The sequence below is a fragment of the Humulus lupulus genome, chromosome 8 (genome assembly GCF_963169125.1).
Source record: "Humulus lupulus chromosome 8, drHumLupu1.1, whole genome shotgun sequence".
Lineage (NCBI taxonomy): Eukaryota > Viridiplantae > Streptophyta > Magnoliopsida > Rosales > Cannabaceae > Humulus > Humulus lupulus.
This window is the reverse complement of record NC_084800.1, coordinates 53106089-53128076: the sequence shown is the minus strand read 5'-3', so window position 1 is coordinate 53128076 and position 21988 is coordinate 53106089. Positions and strand designations below refer to the sequence as shown.

General features: G+C 39.1%; 1 protein-coding gene across 2 annotated transcripts; it reads right to left on the bottom strand.

Moving 5' to 3' along the window:
- Nucleotides 1-627: 627 nt before the first annotated feature.
- LOC133797245 (glycylpeptide N-tetradecanoyltransferase 1) lies at nucleotides 628-2803 on the bottom strand. Of its 2 annotated transcripts, none has more exons than XM_062235086.1 (2): nucleotides 2578-2803; nucleotides 628-2271 (listed from the first exon to the last, which is right to left on the bottom strand). In XM_062235086.1, the coding sequence occupies exon 2, from the start codon at nucleotides 2229-2231 to the stop codon at nucleotides 927-929; it is 1305 nt and encodes a 434-aa protein (XP_062091070.1). In that variant the 5' UTR covers nucleotides 2232-2271; nucleotides 2578-2803; the 3' UTR covers nucleotides 628-926. The 2 variants fall into 2 exon arrangements, with proteins under 2 accessions (XP_062091070.1, XP_062091071.1); XM_062235087.1 differs by having other exon boundaries at nucleotides 628-2220; nucleotides 2578-2801.
- Nucleotides 2804-21988: the final 19185 nt, after the last annotated feature.

Here is a 21988-nt window from a genome sequence, read left to right as displayed (position 1 = left end):
ATTTTTAAGAATACATAACTATTTTTTTTTTTACTTTTTCTTCCTAACATATTAATATTGAGTAATACTAGTCTTACACAAAATTTTTACACAAATATTACACACAATAATTTATAATTAATTTTAACTATATAATTGGCCAATTTTTTTTACATAATTTAAAATGATGTGGCCCTGCTTAAAAATACTAGTGGCTAAAAATAATTACACATCACTATATAATGTTTTAAATTTTTTTTATTCATTTCAAATATAAAGTAATGAGGAAAATTGAGAATAAAGATAAATGAATTAAAATTACAATGTATTTTGTAAATATAAAATGTGTTGAGTCCTCTTTCAAGATATATTCTTTATATTATTAAAAAAACTATTTTATGATTAATGTGCTTTAAAAGTGCACTTCTACGGCCCTTAGCTGAGCATTTTAGCATGTCTCAGGATGTGCCTTCACATTCATCAGTGGATTGGAACTTTTGTATGCGAAAATTACTGCTGTTCGTTACAAGTGAGTGTAGCATTCACCCTACCTCAAAGACGGTTTCAAAGAAGGAAAGTAGTAAATATTGTGGAAAGGTAAGGTATATATGATATAGGAGAATGAATTAATTATTAGCATGCTGCGAGTGAAAAGGAAAATTATGCATAATTTCAGCCAATATATCAGTTCGATCAGTTTTCTGATCCCAGATAAACATCATGGTTCCATTAGCGTGGTCAACAAACAAGGTCTTGTTGCCTCTAATAAAAGCCATCTCAACACATTCGCTCTCTCACCATGCATAGAAGAAAACCAATTTAAAAGAAGAATCTCATCCTTTGTTGTTGCAAAGAAAACAAGACAAGAATACCAACGCCACTAAAACAGACAAACAGTTTGTTTTAGTTCAAATGCAAAGCTGAAACCACCCAAAACTAATGCCAAACTACAAGAGAACAAGACCAAGCTCTGACGGCTTCAGCTCTTGCTTCACCCTATAGTTATAAAGATAATAGTGAAGTTGCCCATCACCTGGTCCGAATTTTAGCTCCTTCAAGAACGAGTCATTCTCCATGACATCTAAAGCATTGAAAACATCAAAATCCTTCTGTTTTGCTACAATAAGAGCATCATTCATCAACTGAAGCAATGGAGTTTTAGTAGCCACATTATAATACGAGTAAGCAGCTTTCAAAGTTGAGTAAGTTTGATTGCCAAGGATAGATGAAGGAAGAGTGTAGAAGCTGCAGAAGTCAGTGATCTCATGTGTCTCTGGGCTCTCGACCAGGAAACTATCCACTACACCCTCAGTTGGAAGAAGCCAGTGCTCAACATCATCTTCATCAAAATCCGGTGCGACAACAAACTGCCTCAAGTAGTTTCTAAGCAACCGGGTTACTGCAGGAACATCGCGAAGTTCCATCTTTCTGAATCCAGGAGTAGCTGAAGAATCTGGTAACTTGTATAGCTTTACAGTTCGGCTCATGGTCATCCTCGCACCAAGCCTTGAGAACCCAACATCAATAAGCTTCTTTGGATTGAGAGACCTATGCCAGTACTGGCAAGTTGTTATGGGAGTTGGAAGAACCACTCCAGCAGTGTATGCTGCCTGCCATATATTCTCCAAGTGAACCCTCCGTGTAACCTCCTTGATCATGACAGGGGCAAGTCTCTTCGACCTGAGCTTCTTATGAACACACAAGAAGTTAATCTCAGCCATTTTTACAACCTCATCCCGAACCCGGATCCTAGCAGGAACTCCAGTAATAAAAGCAACAAGCTTCTTTGAAGCCTTCGCACGTACACCAATGTGCCAGCTCCTGTAGAAACCCGGAGGGCGCAAAGCCCACCTAACGAACTCCTTCGAATAGTTGAATCTAAACATGTTCTCATCATCCTCAACGTAATTATTCTTCAAAAGAACATACACCTCATTGCAAGTCTCTTCGGAGTCCATGTCACATGTAGTCCATTCATATTGACTAGGCAGATTGTAAGGCTCTTGTTTGACCTCAGGTAATGGTGTTGGAGGCTCAATAGGACCCTCAGGCAAACTAGTATCCTCCTTATCCTTGAATTGCCCAACAGGTTGGGTTTCCCAAAACTTGTGTCTCTTGCTAACAGACATTGTGTCTTGGAACTTTCTAACGATATTTTCCAATTCACTATCATCTTTAGCAACTTGGTTTGAATCAGAGACATGTTCTGGGGTTTCTTTAGGAGACTCAGGAGGAGAATTGCTATCACCCATTTTAGCAAAAATTTGTAAGCACCGAGTTTATTTTAATTTTCTATCAGTGAAATGAAAAGCATCTTTAATTAAAAAGCCAGGAACGAGATCAGGCACTCAAATTAAACAATTCAAATCCAACCCCCAGTAACATGATCTATCAAAACTCACTCACACGTACATATCTGAAGTATCGTCATATTCGAAACAAAATCAACAAAACCCATAAATCGTATAACGACTCAGAACAGTAAAACACTTATAAATAATCAACATCTAATCAATACGATATAAGAAGAAGTTGACAGATCTATGAAAGTTAAGACCACCCAATGACTTAGAGAAATATTTAGTTAGAAAAACTCACAGTTGGAGTGGACGGGCTTTGCAAGGTCGTGACGATTTGGTGGTGCTATTTCGTCCGATCAGCTTCGAATACAAGCTTAGCAGATCTCAAATTTGGAGAATAAGTACCAAAGAAAGAAGAGTGGCTTTGGCTATATTTCGTGATCCCCTATGCTTTTGCTTTGTTTTTAGGCTTATTTTTTGGGTAAGGTATCACTAAAAAATCCCCAGCTTTTTTCACGTTACATCTTAAATTTTCTCTTCAAGTTTTATGTCTTTTTATTCTTTTTAATTACATACCTTACCTTATCCTAAAAATATAAAATTAAATGGGAACTTTCTTTGTTAAATCCAATTTAACTAAATCAAAATTCGAATATAAATGGACTGAATTGGAGAAATTCAAAGACTAAATAATAATGACATCAATTATGTCCTAAATCATTCAAGTTAATAGACTAGTTTAAAGCTAAGCCTTAATTATCTAACAGTTTACTCATGAAAATATACTATAATTTTATCCTTACAATTTTGTTAAGTGAATTGAACAATATATAAATATTAGATCAGTAAAGTTTCAAACTTCACCTAAAGTTGAATTAGGTAAGATAAGCGAATAAAAGAGAAAGTGCGGCCAAAAGAAACTCATCATGTGAGGTGATTTTCTACTTAAAATAAATAAACTGTAGGTAAAATATTATTTTGGTTCTAGTTTGATTTTGTACCTGTTTAAATTATTCGGTTGACTAAATTATTTATGAGATAAATTCTTTTGTAAAATATAATAAAAATATATTCAACATATTCTGCTATAAGATTAAAATGAATATTGCTAAAGTCCTAATATTGTCTAATACCACCTTACATGTTATATTATTATTGATGCAATTTATTATCAAGTTTCATATTTTTTTAATTTAAAATAAAATATATGGGACTTAATACTAAATTATATATGTTAACTTATTTTTTCGTCAACTACCAAGATAATAAAAAAGCTTAAAAAATGAGAAGATTAACATCAGGTTTTACGTGGTTCGATCTATTAATTAACTCTAGTCCACGAATATTTGTATTGAAAATGAAGAACTTGCAAAGTTCAAGCTCTCTTAGAATTCAAGTAGCGTTTTTACTTACTCTGAAAGTTGGGATCCTTTTACAAGTAATGCCCTAATCCTATTTATAGACAGCTAGAGGAATTAAGCTCTTTAATTGGAGCTGATTACAATTATTCTTCTCATAATGAAGTTAGTTATTACATAAATGCATATTTTTTATATTTAATAAGCTGGTGGACCCCAATAGATCTTAGGTGGGCCCGATACAAGGATGTTCATCCCATTACTTTATTGGAAAAGTTCTCTTGGCACTGTAAGGGTGGTAGCTGCATGTTCTCCCATGTCAGACGATATCGTGAGATATCCATTTTGCGGCTTGTACGGAATCGACAACACGATCTCTATGGCCACTGGATGTCAGACATCTGTTTGTGGTCTAGAGCGCCTCTCTGGCTGACACCTGGCAATCATCCTCTTCCTTTGGATGAGGTTTTCTAACACTTTGACGAGTTGGCCGCGGCTCGAGAGGATTTTAGAGAATCATTTTTCGACTAGGTTCTCGGAAGGTAATGATCTTTGATGACATACTCGTCCCGTAATAATAATGATTACGAGAACTGGGATAAAAAACGTGAAGGAAAGAAGAGATAGGTTTTTGCTTTCTTACTTGTTCAATAAAAAGAGGGGAAAGAAAATTATGTTTTTTCTTTTGTTTGGTATTTGAGTTAAATAGAAAGGAAATAAATTTATTCTTATATTTTTACCCTTATATTTTATTTTTTTCTATATTTATATTACTCATTATTGAAAAATTACATTTTTATTCTTATATTTTTATCATAATTAGTATAAATAAATCAATATGTCAAACTTATTGTGAAAATAAGATTAGTAGTTGTCAATGTGTATGAGAATTTTATGAATAGGCGACAAAGGGTGATTGTGCAGAATTTATGTTATTTTAATAATAATATAAAAAAAAAATGACTCTTACTTTATTGTATATTTTAAGAGTGGGTGTCAAAATGTATAATTTTATTATTTAAAAACTATTAATAAGGATTAAAAAAATAATAATAAGTGTGAAAATATACAATTTTATATTGACCCCAAAGTTTCATGAAATAATCCCAAAAAAATATTATGCCTACTTCGTCAACTACAAATAAAATAAAGATCAAACACGGGATTTTACGTGGTTTAGGCTATTAATTAGCCTTAGTCCACTAGTCAATTATATTGAGGATGAAAAACCTGCAAAGCTCAACTTCTCTGTAAATTTAGGCAGCCTTTTTGCATGCACTAAAGTTAGAATCATTTTACAAGTGATACCCTAGCCCTATTTATAGGCGGCTGAGGGGGTTAAGCTCATTAATGGGAGTTGATTACAATAATGTTCCCATAATGGGATTAATTATACATAGATGATGATTTAATTCCCATAAAATAGGCTCGTGGGTCCCATTAGTTATTTGTCAGACTTAATACGAGGACGTTAAGGCCACTGCTTTATTGGGAAATGTGATTTTAGATACTTGTTAGGGTGGTAGCTGTACGTATCCCCATGTCAGGTGACGTCTTGTGACATACCCTTTGCTTCTTGTACGACAATGACAACACGATCTTTGCAACCACTAGATGTGTCAGACATGTGTTTGTGGTCCCGAGTGCCTTTCTGGTTGACACTTGGCAATAACGTTCTCCTTCCGTGAAGAAGGGTCCTTGGGGTTTAAGAAGTTGATCACGACCCGAGGAGCTTCGTTGGATCGATGTAACTACTTATAGGGCAACTCCCCCTCTAAGTTCTTAGGAGGTGACTCTCATTGATAACCAGCCAGGCATGTTCTCTGATAGTGATAGGAACGACATCCACATATTAGGTTCTAGATTCCGAGGAAAACTAAATGATAAGGATATTTTGGATACTATATTTGTTATCCTTTCGCATTTAGATAATGTTAATTTCAAGTGTATTTAGGTGTTCTTAGCTTTGTTTTACGAGTATTTGATTTTAAGCCATAAAATATTTTATAAGGTATTATTGATGAATTTGATATATTTTTGTGGTTAGGAATGAATGTGCAATGATACGACTCGAGAAAATGAAGTTTGATACAAATTTGAAGTGTTTTAGAAGTCCCTAAACCCGAGGTTCGAGCTTAAAGTTAAAGATTACGAAGAAAAAGCACGCCCAGATTTTGGGCTGTGGCCGCGGCCACCAACATTTAGTGGCTGCGGCCTGGGAGTCAGAGAGTAGTGGCCACAGCCACTAAAGGACATATTCCATTTTGGTCATGTTGTCGTACGCAAATAATACAGACAACACATACCATTCTATATTTTTTTCTTTATATCTTTAATAATCTTAAAAAGTTACATATAAATAAATTAAAAGTAATATATATGTGATATTTGAGTGGTATATATAAAAATGTGAAAAAGAATAAAATAATTGATTTTAGCAAAAAAATAGAAAAAAAAATTGAGAAAAAATTAATAAAATAAATATAAATATGGTACTTATATTACTAATAACATTATTATAAAAAAGGCTTTTTAGGACTCGCCAGGCGTGAGTTCTCTATTTGAGAGCCTTAAAAACTAAGGCTTTTTAGGGCTCGCAAAATAATGTTTTTAGGGCTCGCATTACGAGTCCTAAAAAGTTTTATTTTTAATTTAAAAAAAATTAATTGATAGCCAAAGCTCCCGCCGGAGCTCCGACGTTAATGGCGGCGCCACCATCCCACGGTGGTGGCTCAGGAAAATGATGGCTGGGCATCGAAGCCCAAGTCTTGGGGAGCGTCGTGGTGGTGGTGGCTCTTCTTGGAAAGGCCTAGAATGGCTGGATTTGAACTATGATTTCTCAGACCTTCATGGATTCCGACGAATGTCGACTTCCAATTCCGATGGACGTTGAGTTCAATCCTTTAGTGGGTTTTGAAGCCCAAAGCACAAGGAATGCACTAGTGGTGGTCATTTGGGTCGAGGTGGCTCGAGGCGGTCGGAAAACACTCGAAAGTGTTTGGGAAACATAGCACCATCGCGACTTCAAACAACTCTAGGCGGTGGAGAGCAGTGCGTAAGGGGCTGGGCTCACGGGGGTCGAAGGTCGGCAACCTTCTGCGTCCAATGAGGTGGCGTGTGTCAATGGGGTACGACGGCAAGGCGGCGGTCGGGGCCTCGTACTGACGCAAGCGGGAGAGAGTTCTAGAGGGAGAGGCGACTCATTTTTTTCTTCTTCCTTTGTGTGTACTGATGAGAAATGATGCCCTAATATAGCCCAATTTGAAAAATGATAGAAATTTTGGTCATTTTTTACTTAAAAGTTTTTAGGACACACTTTGGGAGCCCTTAATACTCTTTTAGAACACCCAAAGTGAGCCATTAAAAGTCACCACTCATATTACACTTAAATTTTCTATTCAGGTTTTTTAGGACTCACATATGTTTTTAGGACATTCATTGCAAGTCCTAAAATATGTTTTTAAGGACTCTCAATGAGTGTCCTAAAAAGTCCAGGAACTTTTGTTAAAAAAAATCAAATTTTTAGGATACACATAAGTTTTTAGGGCTCGCACCGCGTGTTCTAGAAGAAATTCTTTAAGGACTCTCAATGAGTGTCCTAAAAAGTCCATAAGCTATTTTTAGGGCTCGCATCTAGGTGAGTGCCCTAAAAAAGTATCCTAAAATACTGTTTTTGTAGTAGTGTAATGATATTTATATAAAAAAAAAAATTGGAGGGAAAATATTCATTGTAGGTCCTACTATTTTTTTTTCTCCTTACTTTTCTTTCCCTTCCCATTTTCTATCTTATTAAACCAACTTTCGTTTGATCTTCTCTCCGAAATTTTATTTCCTCACACTTTTCCCTCTAACAAAAAATGCTTAGTTGTTGAGATGTGTTTGAAAGACAATTAGGATTGGTGATTCAATTGTGAAGCTCTCGAGCTACTCCTCATATCTTTTTAAGATAAGGATGAAGCGAAATTAACTTTACTTAGGGGGTGTTTGGTAAGGAGGTTAGTGTTGACGCCGTTTTTCGTCAACAGTGAAAGAAGAGCACATAAACAATGAACAGTGATGGGCAATATAAATATGATAATACAAAACACGATTTTTACGTGGTTCAGCAGTTAAATATGCCTAGTCCACGAGTCTTTTTTATTAAGCTCAAGATGATCTCTGAAAATTCTTCAAGGATGAATTCTTCAGAGTTTTCTCTCAAGATTCAGAAATTCGGTCCTTTACAATGGTGCATGACTTCTCTATTTATAGAGAAATATGCAGAATACTATCCCACATATTTTGGGTAGTTACTCTTTTTTTGCAAATAAATCAAATGGCTTTAAATGCCTGTAATCCGATATAAAAGGAAACGTTCCCTGAAGACCAGGGAGTGTATAACTAATCAAATAATATCCCATGATTTCAGGGGATTTACATTAACAAATGTAGACCACGTCTCTTATGGACAACACATGAAGATGTTCAAGGTTATTATCATATATCTCCAAGGCCTTATTCTCCCAGGTCTTACATCAACTTTCGAGCTAATGACATCTCTCGAGGTCACATGGCTTTCGAGATCGTACTCGCGTCAGGCTCGGAACCCCTGATCCGAGGTCATCCCTGAGGATAGATGCATCTCGGGTGCTACCCTTCGAGATCGTGTGGATTTCGAGGCCACCATATTCGAAGTCGTCTCAGCTTTGCAGGCTCGATGTCTAGTCTTGAAACATACTTCAGACTTTACGAGTTCATTCGCTGCGAATCCAGCTTTCGAGGTCACATTTAACATGGCTCGAAATCTAGGTATAACAGTTAGATTTAGTGAGAATAAAGTTATGGGGTGTTTAAATTAAGGGAATGTGGAGCTCAAATGTTTCAAAGGTTCAGGATTACCATCAAATCAAGCTAAAAAGTGGGACCCATCTGGAAACACAAACCGACAAGTCATTAAAAATAAAATTGTCAAACATAGGTAGCATTTGACATTCTCATTCCCACAAAACCTAATCCCCTCAAGATGCTTGAGTCTGACCGTCACCAAGTTAGTATAAAAGTTGTCGACGAAGCTTGACGATTCACCAGTGGTCCCGATGAGTCATTAATGGAGCTCCACATCGTCCACTGGTCTGAACAGTCATCAATGAAGTCCGACAAGTACTTTTCTCATCATTCGAAGCTCATTGGTTGAGCATTGGTAGGAGTTATAATGTTGTCGTAGATAACACCGAAAAAATGACATTAAAAAAAACTAAAATTGTATAAATAAAAAAAACTTTTGTGTAATAGTATAAATGTTTTTTTTTTTTGCTAAAAATAATATTTAGTGTAAATTTATGTAACGCCCTGGATAACCCAAGACCGTCACACTGTGTACTTTAAATAGTGCTTTTCTCGCTAAACGAGTTATTATGTTATAAACGTGCATCTAAATGTCATTAATAGGCCAGGGTGGAAAATTTCGGTTAAAATGAATGAATATATTTTATTTAAAACATTAAACTATACATGGGATCCCATAAAAGTGCTTACAAAGCTATTTACAATCCAAAATGGTCATTACAGTTCAAAAGTTACAATCCACCGACCTAAGTGGCAAAAATAGGATTAAACCCTAGTTCCCCTAAGAAACTCCTTGGTCATGGTGGTCAAGCGGCCGCATATGTACACGTCGCCACCTAAGCTCTTCACTCAAGGTTGGGTGAGCTTTTCTTTCCCTTTACCTGCACCACATAGCACCCGTGAGCCGAGGCTCAGGAAGAAAACTTATTACTACATGTATACAATATAAATAAATTGTTCTGGGCTTCCAGCCCTAATCAGATGGTGACTAATAAGTCTTTTTGGGGTAGATGACTAATAAGTCTCTCTAGGGTAGATGACTAATAAGTCTCTCTGAGGTAGATGACTAATAAGTCTCTTTGGGGTCCCGCACCTAATAAGTCTCTCCGAGGTAGATGACTAATAAGTCTCTCTGGGGTCCCGCACCTTAAGCCATGAGACGTTTCAGTCGCCTGAGCCTTTTAGCCCTGGCTCTAAGTAACTAGCCTTAGACTAGCCAAGCGCTTTAGTTTTCTTCGACCAATAGGTCAGTCAAGCATTTGATGCTCATGTTGATTAGATCTAATCATTTCGGCATGCGTTCAATACGCTAATGTCGTTCTTGACTCATAAGTCAATTCCATACGACCAGCGCTCAGTACTATTATCGATCATGACTGATAAGTCAACTTCACGACCAGTACTAAACACCATTCTCATTTCTGACTAATAAGTTAGTGCCATTCACTAATAAGCAACCCTGCCAGGCATTTACAATGCACCCAATATCCAAATATAGAGCACTCAACATGCCTCATCAATAATCATGTATGTCACATACTGGGTGCAGTTTTCTTACCTCATGCTCGAGCGTAAAATAAGTTAAGAACGACCCTTGAGAACGATCCTCACCTTATGCCCTTAGCGGTAACCTAATCATAACCAAATACAATAATCTAATAAGATTCAATTCTTAAAACAAACTCCGAGACCATTCTCGTGCTCTCGGGACTTCCAATCCACCAACCAGGGTGGTGGAACCATATCCCAAGCCCCCAAAGTCCTCCCAAGCCCTAAAAATGGGTCTTGCTGAAACAGGCATAGCGCTGGGCTGCCCATGGGTAGCGCTGGGGCGCTACCCCAAGTCAGAGAGCACCCATGCTCTCCCCTGCCTAGCGCTGGGGCACCAGTTCTGCAGACCAGAATTTTCTGGTTCTTTCCCCTGAATTTCAAACTTCAAAACCGACCTAAACACCATCCAAACTTTTAATTTAACCTCAAAACTTCATCAATACCTCAACCTCATCAAAACCCAAGTTCAAACATAATAAAAACACCATTAATACTCAAAATCAATACTTGAGTTTTGAAGCTCATGAACAGCCCAAGAACACCACCAGAAAAACTCAGAAAAACCATGAAACAAAGTGGGGTTAAAGCTTACCTCAGTGATGGATAACTTCCTCCTACTGAATTCCTAGCTTGAACCTTCAATTGCCTAGCCTTTCCTCGAAACTTCCAAGAGATAGAGAGATGGAGAGATAGCCAAGAAAGAAAGAGAGGTAACACTCTATTTTTGTGCTGCTGTGTGGTTTCCTTCACCAGAGGGTTTTAGTGACTAAGTCACTATATTGGTCCAAAAGACAAATTTGCCCCCAGGGCCATAACACTCTCCCAAAACCCTTCAAGGGCAGTTTCATCATTTGCCACTTACCCCGTTAATCATAATTAACGTCTCACAATTCTCGTTAATTCCAATATCCTCAAAAAATTACTAAATAATTTCCCTCATTACCCAATCCTAGTAATGTACTAAGTTACCAAATTACCCCTAGGCTAGCCTCGAGCCTGGTATTTGACCCCATTACGACCAAACCACTAACTTTCTTCCTAGGATCGTCTTATGCTGAATAGTTCAAACATATCCATATAATAATGTGGTCTCACCCATATATCACATACATGCACATAAATATACAATTATGCCCTTAACGGGCCAAAATTATGAAAATGCCCTTCTAATAAGAAGTGGGCCCACATGTTAGCAAGTATCATCATATAATAATATAACTCACATAATCACATAATCGCATATTAAATCAACTATGGCCCTCCCGGCCCCCTAATCCAGGCATTTAGCCATGTTAGGAAATTTGGGACATTACAACTATCCCCTCCTTATAGAAATTTCGTTCTCGAAATTTACCTGAACAGCTCGAGATACTGACTCTGCATATCTGACTCCAGCTCCCAGGTCGCTTCCTCGACCTTGTTGTTCCTCCATAATACCTTAACCAAAGGTATATTATTATTCCTCAGGACCTTGTCATTTCTGTCTAGTATCTGGACTGGCTGTTCCTCAAATGAGAGATCTGCCTCAAGCTCTAGATCTTCGTAACTCAACACATGAGTTACATCTGATACATATCTCCGAAGAGCTTAAATATGAAATATGTTATGCACGACCGACAATGCCTGTGCTAAGGCCAACATATAGTCCACCTGACCAATCATTTCCAGGATCTCAAATGGTCGTACAAATCTAGGGCTCAACTTGCCTTTCTTCCCAAATCTTCTCACCCCTTTCCATGGTGAGACTCTAAGGAAGACATAGTCTCCCACTTGGAACTCCACGTTCCTGCGTTTGGGATCTGCATAACTCTTATGTCTGCTTTGAGAAGCGAGCACCTGAGCTCTAATCTTCTCGATGGCCTCATTGGTCCTCTAAACTGCCTCAGGACCTAAGTATCTCATTTCTCCTGTCTCATCCCAATGAATGAGAGATCTGCATTTCCTACCATACAACATCTCATAAGGAGCCACCCCAATGGTCGACTGATAGTTTTTGTTGTAGGAAAACTCTATCAAAGGTAGATACTTACTTAAGACCCACCAAAGTCCAGCACACATGCTCGCAACTAGGGGTGTTCGTGGTGCGGGTGGTGCGGTTTTTCTCTAATTTTTTGGACCGCACCGTATATGCGGTTTGAACAATTTTCCAAACCGCAACCCGCACCACATAGACCTCAAACTGCATAAACCACACCGCAAACATGCGGTGGGATGTGGACAGTTTATACCTATCGCAAAATAATTTAATAATTAAATATTATAATTAAGAAAGATTCATAATAAATCTCATAACCATAGAGTGTTTAACAAAATAAGTAAATAATAAACTTTAAGCAAAACAATAAAAATATAACAAACTAATAACAAAGAAAAAATGTAATATAAAAGTAAATATTATTTTAATTAAGGAGGAATATCTTTAGATTTAAGTAGAATATGTGTTAGCATTCTATTAAACATTATTTTTTTTCTAGATATTGTGTATATTATATTATACTATATAAATATTTATGCATTAACTTTAAATGTAGTAAAATTGAAAAAAATAATATAAAAAGTTAATATATATAATGATGCGGTGTGGTGTGGTTTGAACCGCATTTATAAAATTTAAAATCGCAAACTACACCGCACCGCGCGGTTTGGCAAAAATACAAACCCCAATCGCACCGCAAAGGGTTCTAAACCGCAAATTGCGGTGCAGTGTGGTGCGATATAGGCGGTTTGTGCGGTGTGGGCGGTTTTATGAACACCCCTACTCGCAACATGTCTTCTAATATCTGGATCGTCCTCTCAGATTGTCCATCTGTCTAAGGATGATAAGTAGTACTGAACTTCAATTGTGTACCCATGGCCTTCTGTAAACTTCCCCAGAACTTGGAAGTGAAGGTGGGATCCCTATCTGACATGATCGACCTTGGTGCCTTATGAAGGCGCACAATCTCTCTCACATAGAGATCTGTGTACTGGTCAACTGTATAAGTAGTCCTCACTGGTAAGAAGTGAGCTGACTTGGTGTATCAATCCATAATAACCCACACTGAATCATGTTGACCCACAGTCCTGGGTAACGCCACCATGAAGTCCATCGTGATGTCCTTCCATTTCCACTATTGGATGTCCATAGGCTGTAATAGCTCTGTTGGTATCTGATGCTCAGCCTTGACCTGTTGACATGTCAAGCACTTAGCCACATACTCTACCATATCCCTCTTCATCCCAGGCCACCTGTAGCGTCCCAAATTTGCTAATAAGGCTTAGGGCCTTAATTAGCGTGCCTAGAGGGCAATAAGTGATTTATTATTATAATATGTGTATTTGTATGAGTATGTGATTAAAGATGCATGTTTAGGTAAATTAAATATGCATGTGGGCATCGTTTGGTTATTAGGGGCATGTTTGTAATTTTAGCCTGTTGAGGGCATAAATGTGATAATTGTAATAATTGCGATATACTTGTGATATATCTGTGTTGCACAATCCGAGACAGTTCTAGGGAGCGGTGAGCTAGAAAGTCACAAAGGGGTCGAATACCTGACTCGGGGCGAGTCGAGGGGTATTTTGGGCATTAGGAATTTTATGGGGCTATCGAGTTATGGAAATAAATATTTTGAGATATATTTGAGATTAGAATGTTTAGGAAGGAATATTGGGGAAATTTACCATTTTGTCCTCGGGAACGTTTTTGGCACCCCGAGCCTTTGAGATTACGTTAGAAACTTAAGTTAAATAAAACAAAACCAAAGAAGCTTTTAGAAAATTAGAAACCGACCCACTTTCTTCCTCTTTCTCTTGGTGTTTTCTCCCTTTGGAAACTTGGAGCATTTTGGTGGAAACTAACCAAAGATTAAGGATTTTGAGCTGCGATTTTGGGAGCTAGAAGCTTGGAGCTTAGGGAACTAATCCAGGGGTTCAACTCAGCTCAAGGTAAGCTCTTAACTTAGAGAATTGTATTGAATTGTAAGCTGAGAATTGCTCTTGATTATACGGGTGAGTTTTGAGGATAGTTTCTGTTAGGTTTTGCTACTAGGATTACTCTGGAAATGTTGTGATGGTTGAGTGGGATTGTTAGGTTGATTTTGGGGTAAATTGGATGGGTATTTGTGGTAAAAATGGTGGATTTTTCTGGGTTCGAAGGGTCGGGTTGCGGCATTATTCTTGTTGAGCCGCGGCCCTCTAGAACAGATTGGAGGCCAGGAAGAGGGGCGTGCCGCGGCATGCCCTAGCTTGGGCCACGATGCGCCTGCCTTATTCTATGGTTGGAGGTCTCTGGTTGGGGGCGGACTGCGATGCTTAGTGCATTTTTGGGCTTTAAAGAGGATTTAGGCTTGGGAATCCAAAAGTTAAGGCTCGGGATGGATTTTATCACCCGGATTGATAGAATTCAAGGTCCTGGAGACTAGAATTATGACCCAAAGTTATTTAATGGATGGATATTGTTGGTGCGTTGTGACTAGGGTTTCAGCGAGGCTTGGACTAGGGGACTGTGCTCGGGACATCGGTGCTTGGAAAGCTTGGGACACAGGTAAGAAAACTGATGTTCCCGTAGAGCTTATGTTGCAGGGCACGACCCCATATGATTGTGTTGTAGGGCTCGACCCTATATGATTGTGTTGCAGGGCGTAGCCCTTTGAATGAGTTTATACGTGTTTAAGTATCTACTTAATTATGCTATGTGTGCATATATTTGAATGAACGGCAAGAGCTAGGAACGGCGAAGGCCGAGAACGACAAGGGGCCGAGAGCAGCGTTTAGCACGCTGAGTGCGAGTTGCCAGGGCGAGACCCTAAAAGATACCTGGGATAACCTCACGGTGTGGACCGCGAACCCAGAGCCTGGTAAAGTGCCTGGGACGGCATGGCTGTACGTGTTTAGCCTGATGATGGCTTTATTATATGTTGAATGTGAAATATGCTTATGTTATCTGCTTGTGAGGATTTTCTTGCTGGGCTTCGGCTCACGGGTGCTCTGTGGTGTAGGTAATGGCAAGGGGAAAGTCGACCAACCATGAGTACGGAGAATGTGAAGCGGTGTGTACATGTTTGGCCTGCCTGGTTGCCACGGCCAGGGGTATTTTTGGGAGATGATTGTACTAAACCTAGATTTTGTCGTTTAGCCGACTTTGGTTATATTTTTTAATTGTAAATATTTCTAAACAGTATTTTGGGATCCCAAATGTTAAACGCTTTATGATTTTCAATGAATGGAACTATTTTCAAAATATATGACTCTGTTTATGGTTTAATCACACTTTTGTCTTAAAACCTCGGTTAGAGAGTTAATTGCATGTTTTCAAACTCACTTAGTGACAGCTCTAAAGAAGTAGGGCGTTACACCACCAATACAACGATCTCACATCCTGATACATTTTCGTGGTGCCTGGATGCAAAGAGTAAAGAATAGTATGAGATTCATTCAGAATTTCTCGCCTCAAAACATTGTCCATCAAAACACTTATCCGACCTTTGTATGTCAACAAGGCCATCTCTGACACTGTATAATCTCTGGATACTCCAGCCAAAACATCCTCTCTAATCTTGGTGAGCGGTGGATCACCCAACTGACCTTCCTTTATTCTCTATAACAACATAGACTGTAGCGTAATGTTGGCCAACTGGCCTACCAACAACTCTATGCCAACTGTAACGCTCTGGTTACCCCAAAATCGTTACGGTGAACGTTGAGCCGTGAAATTAACTCGCTACCTGAGTTCTTTGGTTAAAAACGTGCTTCTAGGTGTTATTAATAGGGTAAGGTGGAAAACCAATCAAAAGGAAATGATAAATTTTATTTAAAACATAAAACTGTTCATGGGCCCATCAAAACATTTACAAGTTAGTTACAACTCAAAAAGGTAATACATGATAAAATTTACAACCTGCCGACCTAAGCGGGAAAAATAGGGTAAACCCCCTCGTTCCCTTGAGAACTGTTGGGGTTTTATGCCCTAATTAAAACTCAAATTCTTTGTAATCTCATTTTATTATCAATAAAAGAATATAAATCATTTTTTGACTTGGTCAATCACTTTGCTCACATGTTTTATTTTCATGATTATTTGTTTAATATAAACTTTTATTAAATCCTGAGCATATAGCTAATCTTATTTATAGTGACGTAATCACAGTGGAATATAAATATGATTATATGTTCAAAATAAGTTAGTCCTAAGATTAGTCAGTGCACCGGATTTACACTGACTTGCCAATCTATGATATGATCTACTTACACATTACAGTGTTATGTTCTTTCCAGAACATTGGCAAAGTAGATAAAATCGGATGTATATGTTACATCGGACAGGACCGATATTGACAGTTGATAAGATAAGTAAACATACCGTTATTATCTATTCTAGTCATATCATATAGTTGACCATAGGTCAATTCAATCTCAATTCTGAGTGGTTAGTATTCTAACTGATTGTATTATTTGAGTTCTTTGACTTGTTCGTTACCAGCTTACCCTACAGACTAGCCCATACTTACATCTTGGGAACTCGGTAGTATAATTGAGTGGGAGTGTTAATCATAGATATGAACATCTATAGCTTCTGATGAAGAAGTGAAACGATGGTTTCCTTTTAGTTTGGTTCAAGGTAATAAATGATAGAGATTTCATTTCAGTAATTAAATTAGTTTACTGAAATATCATTTACAAGGAACTAAGTGTTTTAAGGATAAAATACAATGAGGGGTAAAACGGTATTTTAGTCCTATCTCATTGTAGACCGTCTATAGAGGATTGAGTGAAAATTATGGTTGTAACAATGGATAATTAATAGCGTATCTATATTTGTTATAGAGCATTCTATGAATTCAAGAGTGCAATTCCAAGTCTATAGTGGAGTCACGAGGAATTAATAAGTTAGTAAATTTATTTGTTAGATTTATGATAACTTATTGGAGCTTGATTTCATAGGCCCATGGTCCCCATTGTACCTTGGATAAAATCATCTAGATAGTCTCAATTAATTGATTTAATTATCAATTAGAATTATCAAAGTTGACCAGGTCAATTTTGGATAGTTTCACAGAGTTGTGTAATTTTGAGAAGAAAAGAGAATTATGGCAGATTTATTAATTAAGATAAATTGGTATCTAAATTAATAAATAAATTTAAATCAAGGTTCAAATTATAAATAATTAATTTGATAAAGGATTTAAATAATTATTTAATTAATTAAATCAATAGAAAATAATACAGGCCTTGATTTTAAGTCCAATGGGCTTATAATCAAATGGGAAATTTCACGGGCCTATAGCCCATGATAATTTCGACCTAGGGCTTCAAAATGGCTGTTATTTTATTGATTTTTTAATTAAATTAAATGGCCTAATTGAGTCTATAAAAGGAGTGCTTAGAGAGAAGATTTCAGAGATGACAGATAAGTCACAAATCAGATTTTCTGATAGTTTTATATTCTCTCTAAACACAAGTCCTTTTCTAAGCCACTTTGTTATTTTCTCTTCTTCTCTCTATATCTATCTCATGTGTTGAGAATTGCCCACACTAGTCTAGGTGGTTCTAAGGATACATTGGAAGATCGTGAAGAAAATAGAAGATCGGTTCAGTTTCTTGATAATACTCTGCGACAGAGAGGATACAAGAGTTAGAGAAACTGAAGGAAGGACTCTTAATTCCGCTGCGTATACTGTAAGTATTATATTATTTGTTTCTCTTTGAATTCAATTTTAGAAACATGTTTTAGGCTATCTTGTATTAATTTGTTTAATATTAGATATACATGAAAATAAATAAAGATCCTGTATAAGCTTTTTCCAACAAGAACTCCTTGGCCGTGGTGGTCAAGCGGCCGCATATGTACACAGCACCACCTAAGCTCTCCACTCAAGGCTGGGTGAGCTTTTCTTTCCCTTTACCTGCACCACATAGCACCCTTGAGCCAAAGCCCAGCAAGAAACCACAATATTGCATGCATATAATATCAACAATGATCATAATAATCATTTAGGACTTTCAGTCCAAAATAGAGGAGTGACAATTAGAAAAGTCACTAAAGTGGGTTTCATTCCCATTAGCCATGTGACGATAGGGTCACCTGGGCTTTACAAATAAGTGATCCTTTCACTAGCTTATCAAGATAGGTGTTCGATGAACTAGTCACCAATATAACCTACCGCATGACCATAGAGTCACAACCATGGGATTCCTCTCCCTAGCCACGTGACAAACAGTCATCTAGGCCTTAGGCCCTGGCTCTGAGTAACTAGTCTTAGACTAGTCAATCGCTTATAATTTTCATCGACCTTAGGGTCGGTCCAACATTAATGCTCCTAGAGTCGTTCAACGCTGATATCGATTAGATCTAATCTTTTATCGGCTCTGCGTTCTTGACACTTATGCCGTTTCTGACTCTTAGGTTAGTAATACGCGGCCAGTGCCGACCCTGACTAGTTAGTGCCATACACAAGTAAGCAAGATTTTCTAACCATTTAATATGCAATCAACGTCCACATTTAACAACCAACATGCCTCTATAACAACCACGCATGTCATATACACAGAGTGTAGTTTTCTTACCTCTGATTCGAGCAAGAATGAGTAAAAGAACGACCTGTTGACGGTGAAATCTCGTCAACGAAATTAGATCGGAAAACTCAAAGGTAAGTCAGGTGATGTTTATATAAGAACTGAGAATAAACTTTAAGGAAAAGTAAACACAGATAAATGATGGAGCAAGTCTTGGTATATTTCTCCATAGCCTCTGCTTACAATGAATTTTCCAACCCCTCATTCTGAGGGGTCAAGCTCATTTTATAGCTGGGCTCTAATGGCCCCTTATACATAGTGGTCCCTTGGGACAAAATAGTACATAAGTACACTGTCAGGGTAATAGCACAGGTGGTAGTGGTATGGGAAGAGTGGTGGAGCAGAAGATCATAGTGTCAGCCTGGTACATAGTCAGAGGCATGCATATAATGCCTCCACTCTCTGTACAAATCCGTACCTCCACTACCTGTGTGATACAGGTGTCAGGGTCATGCTTCTGTCCTCCTCATGGTTGTACGTCATGCACCCGTACACGTACGAGTACTATGTACCCGATGGTTATTCTCGCCTCTCCAAGGCATGTATCTGCTCAAGGCTATTCCACGTCCTACTAAGTGTAGGGAAGCTAGTGTGTTGACATGAACGATATACTCAGTCATCTATTCCACTATTGGCTCTATACCTAATAGTTATTGGGTCTCTCCTATTGCTCTTTATCTCATGTGACTCATAGGGAGAGTGGTGCCCCATTGGTGGCACTTACCTCAGGAAGAGAGGTAAGGCCTCTTCAACGGGGCCTGCTGTGTGTGTGATGAAGCATGATGCCTACAAATGGGATGAGGGTCTCATCTTGTGAAACCATCACTTTGCAGCCCCCACACTACGAGGCCCCTGGTATATGGCCGAAGGGTGTTCAGTGGAGGCTATGTCTCTTGAGGCCTTTGACGTGGCCGGTGCGCAAGGCGAGGCACACAAGGCCACTGGGTATGCGTGGCCCTTGAGGGCAAGGCTCCTTTGACGCGTGCCCCCATTCGCATGGCCACCTGATGCTGCGGGCGTGGCTGCGCGAGGCCGAGGGCCTGCTGGGGCGTAAGGCCACCTGGTGTGCTGGCGTGGCTGCACGAGGCCGAGGGCCTGCTGGGGCGCGAGGCCACCTGGTGTGCAGGCGTGGCTGCACGAGGCCGAGGGCCTGCTGGGGCGCGAGGCCACCTGGTGTGCGGGCGTGGCTGCACAAGGCCGAGGGCCTGCTGGGGCGCGAGGCCGCCTGGTGTGCGGGCGTGGCTGCGCGAGGCCGAGGGCTTGCTGGGGCGCGAGGCCGCCTGGTGTGCGGGCGTGGCTACGCGAGGCCGAGAGCCTGCTGGGGCGCGAGGCCGCCTGGTGTGCGAGCGTGGCTGCGCGAGGCCGTGGTGCGGGGCCTTGGTGGCACGCGAGGCCATGGTGCGGGGGCACACGAGGCTGTGTCATGCATGGGCGCGAGATGGGTCCCTAAAACAGTTGGTGCGATATGCCCGTGGCATATCGGGCGTACCCACGAGGCGTTTATGGGAGCCTATCACGCGCTTTTGGCCTTTTTGTAACTATTGAATTTCGAGCATCCACATTTCTCATGAGACAATCTCTTGTATTCAAAAGGGCCTACAGGCTCGAGTCCAATTGCATGATTAAGTGGCCTTTATCCCTCTGTTCTAATCGAGGTTTAGAGATTTCTTATTTGGTGGATTTTTGGCATCCACACGACCCTTGAGAACGATCTGACTTTTAGTCCTTTAGCGGTCACTTAATCATAACCAAATATGGGATTCCATCAATAAAATGAACAACTAAGGTTCCCGAACCAAGATCTAGCCTCCGACACATCGAATCCCACTAAACCGGGTAGTAGGAACGATCCCGAGGCCTAAAATTGAGTTCCCATGATCAAAGCACCCGTTTGGCCTCAAAAACCTCCATGAGCCGCGGCCCCCAGCCAAACTAGGAGCAAGCGCCGCGGCCCCCAGCACACACAACCTCCACCATCTTCATCTTCGAGCTTAGGTCGCGGCCCCACCTGGGAAACCTACCATAACTCCATTTTCTCCCATTTTAAACCTTCCAAGAACATACCTAAACATCTCCAAATCCAAAAATCAGAGTTCCCAAACTTCCCAATGATCCAAAATCATCAAATCCCGAGGCTCAAATGAATCAAAAACTCATCGATACACAAAATCCAAATCAAAGCTTAGAAACTCTAAAACTCAAAACTTAAAGCTTGAATTACCTTTGATTGGGTTGTTTCTCGTTAAATCCTTCAATCAAGAAGCTTATATTCTTTCCTAGGATCTCTATGCCTCAATCCTTGCTTGATTCCGACTCCTAGAACTCAAGATTTCTTCGAAATTGCCTCGAATGGTCACAAAGGTTAACGGGAGAGAGAGAAAGTGTTTTTAACGTACGGTTCTTTCTATCAGACTACTTCAGGCTTAAGTAACCTCAAATAAAACCTAATGCTCGGGGTTCCAAAAACATCCTCGGGGGCAAAATAGTCAAAACTCCCAAAATTTCCTCCTGATCTCAATAATTTCCAATATATCATCATATAAACATTTTCATTGTCCAATATCCCAATAATTGACCCCGTTATGACAAAACCGCTAATTTTCAACATAAGACCGTCTCATGCCGAATAGCTTGAATATATCTCCATAATAATGGGAACTCATCCATAAATCACAATATGCACCAAAATACACAAATATGCCATCAACGGGCCAAATTACTAAAATGTCCTAATAATCAAATGTGGACCCACATGTATGCATTTACCATCATATTATAATATAATTCACATAAACATGCATATAGTCATTTAATGGCATAATTAAATAATTATGGCCCTCCCGACCTACTAATCTAGCCATTAAACCACATTAGGGATTTTGGGGCATTACACCAGCTCTGGTCATATCCTCTGCTAACTCCCTGGATATCAGCCTCACACTGAAAATCTGCCCCGGACCCTTCTGACTTAAAGCATCTGCTATCACGTTGGCCTTTCCTAGATGATACAAGATTTCACAATCATAATCTTTCACTAACTCCAGCCAACGCCTTTGTCTCATGTTCAAATCTTTCTGTGTGAAGATGTACTTCAGGCTCTTGTGGCCAATATAAATCTCACACTTCTCTCCATAAAGGTGATGCCTCAATACCTTTAATGCAAAGACCACAGCCACCAACTCTAAATCATGAGTAGAATATCTCTATTCATACTCTTTTAGCTGACGTGAGGCATAAGCAATCACCTTCCCTGACTGCATAAGAACACAACCCAAACCCTGATGTGAGACATCACAATATATCACAAACTTCTCCTGATCTGTTGGAACACTCAAAACTAGAGCTATAATCAACCTCTGCTTCAATTCTTGGAAGTTATTCTCACACTTGTCTGATCACCCAAATCTCTGATTCCTGCGTGTC